Consider the following 14,613-nt stretch of genomic DNA (forward strand, 5'->3'; position numbering starts at 1 on the left):
GTGGTTCAAAATCCATTATAGTTGGTCTTTAATGCTAGGCAATACTCCAGGCACTGAGCATTGCTACAGTTGCTGGTTCTGAACACTTCAAACAGAGTACTTTGCAATCATTGAAAATATAGGATTTTAAAATGAAAGTAAATCAATTACAGTGGTCATATTTCTCCTGCCTTTTCAACAAAATCTAGATCTTGGAAATCTTTATCCCACTTCTTCCCTAATTTTCTTCTGATGTTCTGTGGAGTGGTTTTTCCTACCTAGCTGCTACCATTGGCTCACCTTTCCTGCTATTCTTGCCTTTGTTTTTAGTTATTATTGTTTACTACTGATTGTTCTATTATTTATATTGGGGCAAAATTGTGAGAGCTTTGAAAGTTGTGTTGCACATAAACATTCACACAGTCCTTCTCTCTCTCTCTCTCTTTTTTTTTGCAACTGCCTTGTAATCAAGTATGATTGTTTCAACAAAATCCCAATGCAACAGTAAATCAGCAAAACATGACAACTGTTATATTGAACCTTGCCAGTATTTAATGAATATAGTACTACATATCTAGCAAGTAAATGCAGTAAACATTAACAGAAACTTAACAACAGAGATGTCATGAAACAATTCATTCCTTTTCCTTGCTTTAAATACGAATGCTTTAAAAAAATCTTCTTACATATTTTATATAAAAATAAATAATACTAATAATTATTATTTATTATAGTACATTTGAAGCCTATACAGTGTTTCATATGGTTTTCATTATTTTTTGGAAGAGCACTCTTGGAAATACCATACACCCCAACTCATTGTTAACATTTAATATAAGAAATGAACTTTCTCCACATTTCCCCTTTCAATGTTTTCTTTGTGTTTTAAAAAAGAAAAAAATACTTCAAGAATCTTTATAATAATAGTTAATTGCTATTGGTTTTTTAAAATTGCTTTAAAATTCCCGATATAGTCCATGGGATTTTTCAGTATGGGTAAAAGTGCAAAGGTCAAAGGTAAAGTTGTTTTCCTGCTGAGCAGTTTGGAATGGTGTGTAGTGTGTACAATTAGTGCTCTGCATCCATACATTTATTCACCTATATTTTCAAGAGAGGAAACCAGATTCAATTCTTCGGCTTAAAAATGAAATCATATTGTGAAGAGCAAGAAATTAAGTTTTTCTAACCAGTATAAACAGTGAACTATCCATTAATCGGCAGATGGTCTGGAATTGTGTTCGTTCTCTCCCACTGCACCCTACTTTTCATGTTGATTTTTTTACAAACATATTTCAAAAGCTTACTAAATGGAAATTAGAAAGTGTCTCTTACCGTGGTTAGACTACTTTCAAGGAAACATGTGGGTATGGGAGTTTTCCTTTTAAGCTTCAGCAGAGTGATTTGGGTATGTGCATTCAATTAATTCAGATTTTTTTTCATCTATAGGCACTTTCTGCCATGACTGGTTTCTGCTGCTTCTAACATAGTGCAGATGTTGTGGGATGGTGGAGAGACACAAAGTCAACCAAAGATGCCTTGTTGCTTAAAACAAAGGTCAGCATGGCCTTTCTGTCTGCATGATGTACGTAAGTCAATCAGACTGGTAACTGTATCTAACAACCTTCTTACATGGAGTCTTTTTTGCTCTTCTCCATGCTACCTGCATGGAGTCCTCCAGAACCCATCAAATGACACAGGGCTATTTCCAGTGGGACTCTGTTGGGCTCTGTGTTTGCAGTGTGCCAGCAGCCCCGAAAAGTGGAGCCCAAAGGAGTTGGGTATACACTAACTCCTCATAGAAGAAGCTGGAGTGGAAGAGGGAGGAATCCAGGGATGCCGCCCCATGGTTTTCTCTGCTGTCTCCCAGCTTCTGGACCTCAATGGCATTGGCAAAAAAACAGCATCCTACTTGGCATGTATATACCTGTATATATCAACTGACCAACTGAATGAATTGTTTATTGTATTAGCCATAGACCATGTCCTTGGCATGTAAGGTCATAACAGTAGTTTAGGAGACCCAGGGTAGCTTGAATGGGACATACACATAACTCTCTCCTCCATTTCTTTGTTGTTACTTGCCACAACTCAGCATCTGCCATCTGAAGCAGCATTTCATGCTATCCAGTGTTATGGCCTCTGAATTCACCTCTGAATTCACACCACTCCACATTTCAAACTGAGGGGTGGTATGCAGTGTGTGTGTGTGTGTGGTTGGAATTTAAGGAACCTGGGACTAAGCTTGGATTTGTCTGCATGGTTTTTTTTTGTTAATTATTAGTGCCTCTATACTAATTTATCAATTTATTTATTCATATGAGATCATGAAATGTTTCTCTGAAACTATTTGTAGGCGTTCTGTTTTTTTATTAAGTTTCATCTCATTCTCTCCCTGATATCTATTCTTGTTTTTTTTAATACCAGCTCTTCATCACAATTTTAAAACAATTTTTCATGCTGTAACTGTTGAAGAATTATAATTTACATCTTTAGAGGAATGCACCATGATCCTTTCTGCTGCCATTAACTAACTCCCTCTATATTTATATAGGGTTTATATAGGGTTGACATGGAATTCAAGATTTTAAAAGTAATGTAAAATTGGCAAGACATTACAATTTCCCCACAGCATAAAGGCTTGCAAACTAAAAGGGAAAGGTCTTGCCAGTATTATATTTTAAATAGTAAAAAGGAACTGTGTGCTATCTTGATTCAGCATTAAAGGCCTTGTAAAAAAAACTGCCTTTTGAAAATCATTCCCAAAGCAACGGTGCTATTTCAATCAAATTACTTGTACATGTATGCACTTCTACAATAGCATACTGAGACTTCCAATCATCATCAATTGCTCTCCTTACCAATGTCATTAAAATTAACTCCAAACTAAGATAAAAACAATTATGGGATGTTTTTAATACAACTTTACTAGATGAATTTTCAACAGAATATGAGAATAAACCTTCTTCCTTACCTGAACACTGTACACACAGAAGATAGAGAGCAAACAGGAATAGCAAATGCAGCTTCCATTTCCACTGATAGCACCACCACACTTGGCTCTCGTAAGACATCCTACAGAAGAAAGAATTACAAGTTTGAGAACATTTAAAATGTGTTTTCTCTTTGTGCAGAGGTTTTAGTGTGTTCTGATCATACTCTTACCAATACAACCAATAATAAATATCAGCACCTTTTCTCACGTGTTCTCCCTTGAATGCGCCACACAACAATTGAGGTCTTGCCAGTGAGATGAATGATTTCCCAGTCATATAACTGGCAGCCATTATTGTTAATTTATGTACTTATTATAGATATGTGTAATTTGCTGCACCCTAAGAAATAACCAGGAGATATAAAGTAAGTATAACTATGAACAGTTATTAACACAATAAAATTACAACTACAACAAATTGAGAGGCAGCTGATATAATAAAAGAAACAAGGATTTTGAATGCCTGATCAAAAAGAACCAGAAGGACTGAAATTCTGGTGCTGCTTTAAGTTATGCATCTGAATTTTGGATTCTTAAGGAAGCCACAGCAAAGAAGTCTCTTTTTCATCTTATCACTTAACAGGTAAAAGTACTTCATGAAAAAGTCTTCCCTGCATATCTCAAATAGGAAGGATGCTAGAGAGAGAAACACTATCTCACAACTTTTTTCATGTCAGGAGTGACTTGAGAAACTGCAAGTCACTTCTGTTGTGAGAGAATTGGCTGTCTGCAAGGATGTTGCCCAGGGGATGCCTGGATGTTTTGATGTTTTATCATCCTTGTGGGAGGCTGGAACTGAAAAAGGGAGCTCAACCCTCTCTCTCTGGAGTCGAACCGCTGACCTCTCAATCAGCAGTTCTGCTGGCACAAGGGTTTAACCCATTGCGCCACCAGCAACTAGGAACAGGTATTTTCTCAACAGGTTTTCAGTAATATCCAATGTTGTGTTCTTGGGGCGTTTGATGACAATATGCTTAAGCAAAAAGAGAACTGTTTAACAAAGGTACTGCGTAAAAAACGGCTTTAAAAAAAGGTTTATAATTTTTATACTGTTCTGTTGCAGTATGTTTTCTTTATTTTATTTGAAATTTGAAAGCTTTTATCATTATGGGTTTTTTCCCCCCAAACTCACCATATACAGAATGACAAAGTTCTACAGAATTACAGTGCTATTATACCAACTTAACTTCCAAGTTTCCTGGGATTGGCAGTTTAGGGAGATGTGTTGAGAATTCTCAGACAGAGAGATTTAGTAGCTCAGCAAAATACAAAGCCCAGGATTCCAAAGCATATATCTATAGCCACTGAAGTGAAATGGTAGTGCTATAATTGTGTACTGAGAAAGGTTCTGTGGTCTATCAGACACAATTTAAGCTGCTCAGATCACCATCTATTTTCCTATTTCTTCCATTCTTTCCCTCAGGCTGTTTTTCAAACATCTCATGTCCCACCCAAGTAATCTAGAAGGCAGGTCCATCATGTAACTAGCAACTGCACCCACAATGTTCCTTTATGGGCTTAACTACCTGCTAAAGGCAAGTTGCCACAATGATGCACACTCTCTTAATTTATTTTATTTATTTATTTCCAACATTTCTACCCCGCCCTTCTCAAGCCCGAGGGGGGACTCTGAGCGGCTTATACTGGCAACAATTTGATGCCACAATGAACAAAACAATTATAACAGATATAACAACAATTTAACAACCATTTAAAATAGTAAATAAAACAGTCATTAAAAACAATTTAAAACATTATTATTAACAGTTACATAAAAAGTGAAGTGTTTTTTTTCTCTAAAATGGAATTTGTCAAGACACAGCCCAATGCACAGGAGCCAGAGTGAATGGTTGGCATTCATCTATCCATCTTGAATGTGACCCTCATATTGCTGTATGTGGGGTTTTGTTTGTTTGTTTTGCTCAGAAAATAAAAGTAAGTATTTCTTGCCTTTATTCCAGCATGCTCTAACTTCTGTTGGCCTTGGGAAGAGATTGAGAGGGAAGCAGAGGCAGCTTAATGACCTCAGGGCAATGCCCTACCACTGCCTGTTCATTTAGGTTCCTGGTTCTGAAGGGGGAAAGGATCATCCTTTTACCATGAAATTCCCAATTATGATGCAATCTCCCAGGTATGGCCCAGGGCAGCCTAACATATTGAAAGCCTACCCATCGAAGATGACTTCAACAGAAATAGCTAGAATGGGAATGGGTCAGTGGTCAGTTAGCCAAAGCAGTATTAGTCCATGTAGGATTCCTCCTGACTGGGTCAGGTGTAGTGGTACACAGATTTGCTTTCTGCCTCTTTATATCCACTAAGTTACTGCTTCTTCTACAGTTCTTGAAAATGGGGTGGATGGTGAAGATAGATGTCCCAAGATGTGTTTTATTTTTGCCTCCTGCTTGGTTGTGGTGTTCTGTGGTGTTTGGGGTAAGCATTCATATCCTCTTTGTCTCCAACATGTTTTTTTTTATTGCCGATGATAACATGATTGTTACTACTCTGCACCCAAGGAGGAGATGGTAAGGCAGAGTTCCCATGGTTATAGCATATTTGAAATTGGGCACTGATGAGAATGGCAAAAAACAATCAAGGATGGAATTTGGGGCAGGGCTAAAAATGGAATTGTAGCACTGTAATTGTATAATGTGAAGGCCCCTTGTCCCAACATAGATTCAGAATGGCAGGGGCTCCAAGACGATGGAGTAAGAAGTGGCAAACTTAACACCCCAGCTCCCTGTTGCTTGAGGCAATTGCCTCGCTGAGTCTAATAGTAGGGTTAGCCCTAGTAATAGAGTCTAAATTAAACATAGCAGTTTATGTTTAAGACTGTGCAAGAGAATGAAGGAAATACAAAGCTGCAATAAAAAGTATGTATTCACTAAGTGTGTTATATAATAACTAAGGCAGGCTTAATAATTTCAAAAAATTAACTATTTATTTATTTATTTATTTATGGCATTTATATGCCGCCCTTCTCACCACGAAGGGGACTCAGAGCAGGGGGACTTACAAGTAAAGGGGGACTTACAAGTAAAATGTAAATACAATATAAATACACTGGAGGCAAGATGGAACTGCCTTCATGGCAGTATTCCTAGTATTCCATTCTCAAATTGCTAGAAAGTGTCACTGAAGAATACTGGAATAACACTCTTTTTAGCACTGTAGAGTGATGAGAATATTGTTGAGTGAGAAGGAGAAGCTTCCAAAACACACACACAAAAAAAACAAAAATATGAATGCAAGGTTCCAGGGAATACCTTTGATTCTGCACATTCACAAGAACTGCAATGTTTAGCACAAAAATCATTCATAGAAATGGCTTGGAAATGTGTGAAAGGAAACCACCTTCTCTTTGGTTTTAGATTCCTGCCCTCCCCTATCAGTCAGAGGAAATATCTCCCTGGATTTTACAAAAATACATCTGTTATAACTTACTGACACTTAGATAACAACATGAAAAGTTTATCTACCCAAACAAACTCTTTTAAAGCAAAAGGGGGAAATACATGACTGGTGGCCACATGTATTATCCCAAGGATGTTTTTGATATTTCCAGATTACCTGACTCTTCCTTTTCTTGCAAAAAGGAAAAGGGAGAAAATCCTTATCTGAGAAATCTCCAGGAAAGCAATTTACTTTTTGAATAGGTTGTGGTGTGTGTGATGTTGAAGTATTTAGCACTTCTTTTAAATCCTGTTTTTTAAAACTGTAAGTACACTTTGAGCTACTTTGGAGATGTATTACTTTGGAGATATTTTACCATTTGTCATTCTCCCAAAAGATCCTAATGACAGGAAGCGGTTACCCAAACCCTGCTTTAAAGGGCAAGAAAGGAATGGAAGATTGTGATTGTTGACAAGGGTTATTCCCAATTGTATAGCACCCCAGGATAATTCTTTTTGCTAGTTAAGTTTACTAGTTCTTATTCTTCATACTCAACTAAGTAGCTGATTGTAAAATACATTTTTCTTTATTGAGGGTTATTATAAACTACCAACTTAACAGTAGCTTAAATCTCTGACATGGAGGAAATTGAACTTTTAGTAGAGTTGAAGATACACTGCTTGAGATTCTGAAACATAAAAAGCTCTTTGATGAAGACAGATACCCTAAAATAACCAGATTGGAATACAACAAAATTATTGTCCTATTGCTCAGGGGAACTGCAATGACAGTATTGCTAAAAGGAAATCCCAGAGGCTGTAATCAATACTTGGTAAATATATAAATATGGTGATACCTTTATGAGGTGTAGAATTTTGTCCACATCTCTTTTAGCCTTAGTTCCCTTTCTGTATAGATAATAGTGAAACACTCGTGAGCACAACATAAGAAAGTCCAGTTATCATCCTTGAGCACCAAGTACAGGCTAATTATTTGCATCCAATTATCATAGCAGACCAAGTCTAAGTGAACACATGTAGTTATTCCAATTATTATTCTACAGTTACATTACTGAGCTCAGCTGAAGGTGAAAATAGTTCCCTTCACAATAAATAACAAAATGTGAGCTATGCTATCACATTCAGTAGAGTTTACTTTAAGCAACACTATACAACCTTGAAAAACAGATGAGAGATACTAGGAACTATTCTGATTTTATTCCATTTGTATAATTTTAGCACATGCCTTACCAAACATAACAAATTCAGAAAACATAATAAAAATGGAATCCATTATATAACTAGGGGAAAAGAGAGAAACTGTTTTGTCCTGAATCCTTGCACTTACTGAAAAGTTTGATTTGGTTATGTTTTCCTTATATGATCATTCAAAATTCAGCATGTGCTTGGAACTCTCCAGTGCTAAAGACAAAATTTACAAATTTATGTACATTGTCTCCCATTCTCTTTTTCTCCCATACAGGCTTAGACTCTTCTTTCATCAACAATCTCTTTATGCTATAATCAGAGGGAATCCACACTCCCCAAAAATATTGATGAGACGAACACAACATGAGTTACAAAAATCGATTGAAAATTCTTCAAAATCTAAGCAAAGACCTACAGAACAAAGACACTCAAACAGACGTCCCAAACTTTTTTTCTGGATTGGAAGCCCCCTGACACACCTGGACTTCCTCCTGACACCAACAATGCACTGGGGATACTTCACTTTCCCCAACCTTCAGCTATGTCCAACATATTGTGAAATTACCTTACATGTACATAACTATAAGATTTTTTAAAAAGCCCATCTTATAAACAAACACCTATAAACAATTTCTAGTTTACTAATTCAATTTTCTACAGTCTAACAGTTTCTGGTTGTGCAGCCTAACGCCCGCTTAAAGTACACCATTCGCTCACCAGTCCTTTGTGAATCAGCTGATGTAAGCTGATCAGGCCCCTGTGTACTTCAAAACATTGACAAAAACACTACAGGGATATATATTCCGTATCTCGGGAAGTCTGACTTGGCCACGGTGGTACACGCTCTTGTCACATCCCGCCTGGACTACTGCAACGCTCTCTACGTGGGGCTGCCCTTGAAGACGGCCCGGAAGCTTCAGCTGGTTCAGCGCGCGGCAGCCATGTTACTAACTGGAGCGGGTGGCAGGGAGCACACAACGCCCTTGTTGTCCCAGCTCCACTGGCTGCCGATTTGCTACCGGACCCAATTCAAGGTGCTGGTTTTGGCCTACAAAGCCCTAAACGGTTCCGGCCCAAAATACCTTTCCGACCGCATCTTGGCCTACGAGCCCACGAGGACCTTGAGATCGTCTGGGGAGGCCCTTCTCTCGATCCCGCCTGCCTCACAGGCACGTCTGGCGGGGACGAGAGAGAGGGCCTTCTCGGTGGTGGCCCCCCGGCTGTGGAACACTCTCCCGGCACACATTAGACAGGCGCCTTCCCTCATGTCCTTTCGAAAAAGCCTTAAGACATGGCTGTTCGAGAGGGCATTTAATTAAGTGCTAAACAATACGGTAATGAGAACTGGAATGGAACAAGGAATATGAGACTGGCTATGATTCCACTAAGAGACGAAGCGGATTTTTAGTGTAGTCTGTAATTGTTGTATAGTTTATATGTTGTTGAAACTGGCTTTTTTGTAATTGTCTTTTATGTGTACTGTACACCGCCATGAGTCGCCCTTATGGGCTGAGAATGGCGGTTAATAAGTGCATCAAATAAATAAATAAATAAATAAATGCACAGAGCAAGGGTCCCAGTCTACAAAGGGAAGGGAAGGCAGTGTCTTACCAACACCATCAGCTAACTTGACCTATAGTAAATTATACATATATCCATCAATCTAAATACAACTAAGAAATCCTTGTAGGAGAAAATGAATGACATTCCATTTCATTCTGTTACTAACTACTCCAGACCTGGCCATCAGCTTGATGGAATCAGAAAAACTCGTGTGTGTGTGTGTGTGTGTGTGTGTATGTGTGTGTTTGTAAAAAGAGACTGATGATAGAAACAGGAACAAGGCTGAATTAGACATATCAGTCCAGCCTTCTGTTCAGAAGCTATTTTCTTAAACAGAGTTTAGGCTGACATTTTAAAACATCTTCCACTGCTTTCATGAAAATGGCATAATTGTTCCTTTACTTCAAATGCACACACTTTCCTTTAATCTGGTTTGCAGTCCAATCAAAATGAAGTACAATATGGAAAATGAAGCATGAAGTTGGTTGTAGTAGATCAACCACCTTAACCCTTGTGCCGGCAGGACTGTTGACCAAAAGGTCGTGGTCTGAATCTGGGGAGTGAGGTGAGCTCCCATATGCCAGCTCCAGCTTCTCATGCAGGGACATGAGATAAACATCCCACAAGATGGTAAAACATCTGGGCATTCCCTGGGCAAACGGCCTTGCAAATGGCCAGTTCTCTCACACCAGAAGCAACTTGCAGTTTCTCAAGACACGGAAAAAACCCTCACATATATGAGGATTACATAGTCATTCAAAAGTTGACAGAGTGAAAACTAGAGAAGACTCCCCCCCTTTAATGGCTATGCAGAAGAAGAAATATCTGCAGGTGTAACTTATTAACTGGTTGTCTGACAAGCAACATTTGCTGAAATTCCCTCTTATATACAACCATTAAAGGTACAAGAACCCACACTAGTTTTCCTTGATCAGGTGTTTTAAAAGCAAAACCTCTGCAGGAAAACAAGAGAAAATTATCAAGAACTATTTAACACTACTGTACTGTAAATATCCATAATATTTGTTCACTGAGAATATAATATGGCTCTCCTTCTTATATAGCTGTTGAAGCTGGAAGGGTTCATCCAGTTCATCAACTGGTTACTGAGAATGTGGGAAATTAGAGAAGGGATAGTGGTCCGCAACTGTCATGACCACTGCTTTTCCACCACTAGCAGCAACAGGGGAAGATATGGCAATGGAGCTCACTGGAATAAGGAAAGAAGCTTTCACTGCCATCCCCCTCTTTCCTGGGCACTGACATGCATGTATGTACACATACAGGCCCGTAGCCAGGATTTCGTTTCGGGGGGGGGGGGGGGGGGCTAAAAAATTTTCAGGGGGGGTTTCGGGGGGGGCTGAGTTTCGGGGGAGGCTGAGTCTGAGTGAAAGAGGGTCTAGCCTAGCAAACCTTTTGTATCATTACCCCAATACCCCCATACATATGGGATATATTGAGAATGGTGATCAAATCATGATATTAATAAACATAACAGTTTAAATAATGCACCAGTAAGGCCTTTTCGCGAACCACCATGAGAATTTCGGGGGGGGGGGGCGAAGTTCTTCAATGCAGGGAATTTCCATCTACATGTAAGTTTGTACATACAGTCATAGATAACTTTTCCTAACATCATACAATTCAAGCATAAGAAACTGCTGCCTCAGATGCTCTTTCAAAAGAACTACTTCACTAATTCTTAGGCTACTCTAGGACACTTCAGAAGAAAATGAAATTAAATGTTAACACAAGTGTACAATTGTAACAGAGATCTGAATTACTGTATCTTAATGCAGACTTAAATTATAAACTGAATCATTTAGTCACACTAAAATGTTGCTTTGTCACACGAATGATCAAGAATGAAATTGACAATATCAATGTCTGCAATATAACTACAAAGAAAGAAGAAAGAAATTGACATTTTTAAACAAAGGAAAATAAAAATTGGATGACACAATCTTCCACAATCACATTCCCTTCCAGTATTCAACTCCTTTTCCAAGAGCTGTCTGTCCTAAACCACTGTAAAACATTACCGTATTTTGGTTAATTTTGGTTAATTTTTATTTATAGTAATGACTGCTCTATTTTCTGTGATGTGTCCTGTTTTGATGTAATCTGATATATATCTCTTTGTTGGCACTAAATGTTTGCCATATGTGTTGGAAACTGCCCTGAGTCCCTCCGGGGAGATGTTGTTGTTGTTGTTGTTGTTGTAGTATTCCTGAGCCCCTAGTGGCACAATGAGTTAAACTCTTTTGACAGCAGATCTGCTGACCAAAAGCTCAGCGGTTCGAATCCAGGGAGAGTGGGTTGAGCTCCCTCTGTCAGCTCCAGTTCCCCATGTGGGGACATGAGAGAAGCCTCCCACAAGGATGGTAAAACATCTGGCTGTCCCCTGGGCAATGTCCTTGCAGATGGCCAATTTTCTGATACCAGAAGTGACTTGAAGTTTCTCAAGTCATTCCTGACATGAAGAAAAATTATATTCCATCTGTCCCTCTCTCTATTATATCTTACTCACTCAATCCTCTACATTTTACACTAGAATAGTATTGTCCATAACTAGTACCCTAGTTTGCATGAGTTGGTGAATTAAAATACTCTTTTTAAAAATTTATGTTTTTAGCAACTATGTATCAGTTCTGAGCTGCCAAAGTGATTGGAAAACCTCAGACAGCTTAAGCGGTCAAGCGGGGAAAGGAAGGGGCTTGAGGCTGTTAGGAATTGTGGGAGTTGGAGTCCAAAATGGATGGAAAGCCCAAGTTTGCCCATACTGTTTTAGAGGCATTACCCAAATGGTAGAATATATTTTATTTCTGAATCTGATCGTAATTATTTTGTACTTCCTTGTCCAAAACAGAGGCCCTAAAACTGCACATCCTAATCTGAAATATATAGTTTTATATTTGTTTATATATGTGTGTGTGTGTGTGTAGTTATAATAACAAGTATCAGTTCATCAAGAAAGAAATGTGTTTACATGGCCACTGCAACACAGTGTAAATTATTGCTCTATCTATCTGGACACCGAGAGAGTTATATAGATTATATATGGGATATAATAATCCATATATGACCATTATGACATTTTCTCTCTAGCGAAAAGAAAAAGTTCTCTATAAATGCCTACCAAACACAAGAAAAGGACGAAGGGGCAAAAAAAAGAAAGAGTTCTGTTCTTTGAACCTGGCTTACTTCTTTTCTTTTCTTCTCTTTTTGGCAGAACAATTCTCTAGCCAGAAAGAGTAGGTAGTGTGATTTCTGCTTGGTTACAAATCTGCTGAGGAGATCTCCACTTTTAGAGCTTTTTGAGTTTAAATTGTAACTAGAATGAGGTATCCTTTCGCTGTCTGGAATCAGAGAAATCACTGATAAATGTTCAAACAAAAGCCACAAGAGGATTTGCAGCCATTCTTAGGGTGTATTGTCGAAGGCTTGAGAACACAGAAATTCTGGACCGCTCTAACAACTACCATGTCAGACTACACAGAGAAGCCATAGAAATCCACAAGCATTGGACAATTTCAACAGAAATGAGAAAACCATGAAAACGAACAAAATCTGGCTGCCAGTATTTAAAAACTCTAAAATTAGGACAGTAAATAAAGAACAACACTCAAAACCAGATAAATTCCAGATAAGAAACAATCAGGGCCAGGTAATCCCCTCCCAACAAAAGATTCCCTCAGGCAGTAAGAAGCCAGACCTTGAAACTGCTAGGCCATTAAATGCTAATCAAGGCAGCCAATTGAAACATTCCCACTTACCCCTAACAGACAAGAGTTGTGGAAGGCTTTCATGGCTAGAATCGTTGGACTGTATGGCCATGTTCCAGAAGCATACTCTCCTGATGTTTCACCTGCATCTATGGCAGGCATCATCAGAGGTTGTGAGGAACATGGCCAAACAGCCCGGAAAAACTTACAATAACCCAGACAAGAGTTCTTTCCCCCACCCTGGACATTATTTCACAGGTACAAAAACCTCATTTTCCTAGTTTCTAACAGACTTCACAACCTCTGAGGATGCCTGCCATAGATGCAGGCGAAACGTCAGGAGAAAGTGCTTCTGGAACATGGTCATACAGCCCGGAAAACTCAGAACAACCCGTTCTTTAGGCCTTTCTTGCAGGCGACGCTGCAAAAAGTGCAAAGGACTGGAAGAACAGTAACTAACTTTAAAAGCCACGGTGCTTCTTCGTTTCAGCAGAAAGGTATTATGTGTGAGTTTTCCTTTCAAAAGCACAACCTTCCCTGCTGCCGTGAAATGATCCAAGAGCAAACAGATGCCATCATTTGCTCCGCCACGGCTTTTCTATTAAAGACGAATGAAGAACCTATTAAATCTGGACCTTTGGGGGGGGGGGGCGGGGGGGGGGGCTGCTGCTGGGAAGCCTCTCTCGGAGCCTCTCTTACCTGGCTCCTTCTCCTTTTGCTGGCCCAACTCTGCCCAGAAAAGAGTCACCATCCCTGACTCAAGAAAAAAAGGACCTGAAAACACGGTGTGGAAAGGAGAGGCGAAAGCAAAACCGGTTCCTTTGGCTCCCAAGGGCTGGCAAGGGATCAGAGCGAGGGTCTCGAAGCGAGAAGTCAGAGGCGGAGAGGTTTCGGAGGTTTCCCTCGCTCGGAAAGAGAAGTCACTGGAGTAGAGAAGAGGAACTTACATGCTGGCATGGTCGGGCTCAAGCCACCATCGTCTGCTGGGGGCCGGCGCCGCTCTTCTTCCCCTTCTTCTCCTTCCTCCTCTTTTCCCCGACCTTGTCCACAGTTTCTCGTGGGAAAGGGCTTCAGGAGCGCACCTGCACCCCTTCCAAAGGAGCCCCCCAACTCCGTCCAGGCGAGGAGCGCCTCTCTTGATCGGGACCAGGCAGAGAAAGAGGAGGAGGAGGAGGAGGAGGAGGAGGAGGCAGCGCTCCGTGTGCCTCCCTCCCTCTGCTCTGCTCTGGCGAAAAGCCCCTTCCAAAACTTTGGCGCCCAGTTGGGGAGGCGGCAGCTCCCTGAGAGCCAAAGGCGCAGCTCCCCGGAGAGGCTGCTTTTGCGCCCTGCTCCCGCCCAGCGGCCAGAAAGAGGAGGCAACCCTGGCGCCGGGCTTCCCTCCCAGGGAGATCCCCAAGAGGGACACCCCTGGGCCTGCGGGACCGCCTTCAGGGAGACTCAAGGGTAGTCGAGGTGAGGCTCCTTTGGGAGGGTCGCTAGATATGGGCTCCCCGCCCACCTACCCTACAGCTATATAGTAAAGGTAAAGGTTTTCCCCTGACATGAAGCCCAGTTGTGTCCGACTCTGGGGGGTGGTGCTCATCTCTATTTTTAAGCCTTAAGGACCTCATCACACTAGAGCAGGGGTCCTCAAACGTTTTAGACAGAGGGCCAGGCCACAGTCCCTCAAACTGTTGGAGGGCTGGATTATATTTGAAAAAAAAAACATGAATGAATATCATATTTGTAGTGCAAAAACCACTTTAAAACAATATAA

The 14,613-nt window shown here is 40.2% G+C and overlaps 1 protein-coding gene across 6 annotated transcripts in view; it reads right to left on the minus strand.

Moving 5' to 3' along the window:
• Positions 1 to 14,294, minus strand: part of ADGRG6 (adhesion G protein-coupled receptor G6) — a 117,975-nt gene extending 103,681 nt beyond the window's left edge. For 5 of the 6 annotated variants that reach the window (XM_060753479.2, XM_067466326.1, XM_060753478.2 and 2 more), the window contains exons 1-2: positions 13,805 to 14,294; positions 2,951 to 3,051 (exon numbers count right to left, since the gene is read on the minus strand). In XM_060753479.2, coding sequence (XP_060609462.1) covers positions 2,951 to 3,051; positions 13,805 to 13,806 — 103 coding nt within the window. In that variant the 5' untranslated portion in view covers positions 13,807 to 14,294. Of the gene's footprint in view, positions 1 to 2,950; positions 3,052 to 13,556; positions 13,774 to 13,804 lie in introns of those variants that run through there. The other variant, XM_060753477.2, reaches the window with a different exon arrangement.
• Between the last annotated feature and the right edge of the window lie 319 nt (positions 14,295 to 14,613).

This window comes from Anolis sagrei, chromosome 1 (genome assembly GCF_037176765.1).
Source record: "Anolis sagrei isolate rAnoSag1 chromosome 1, rAnoSag1.mat, whole genome shotgun sequence".
Lineage (NCBI taxonomy): Eukaryota > Metazoa > Chordata > Lepidosauria > Squamata > Dactyloidae > Anolis > Anolis sagrei.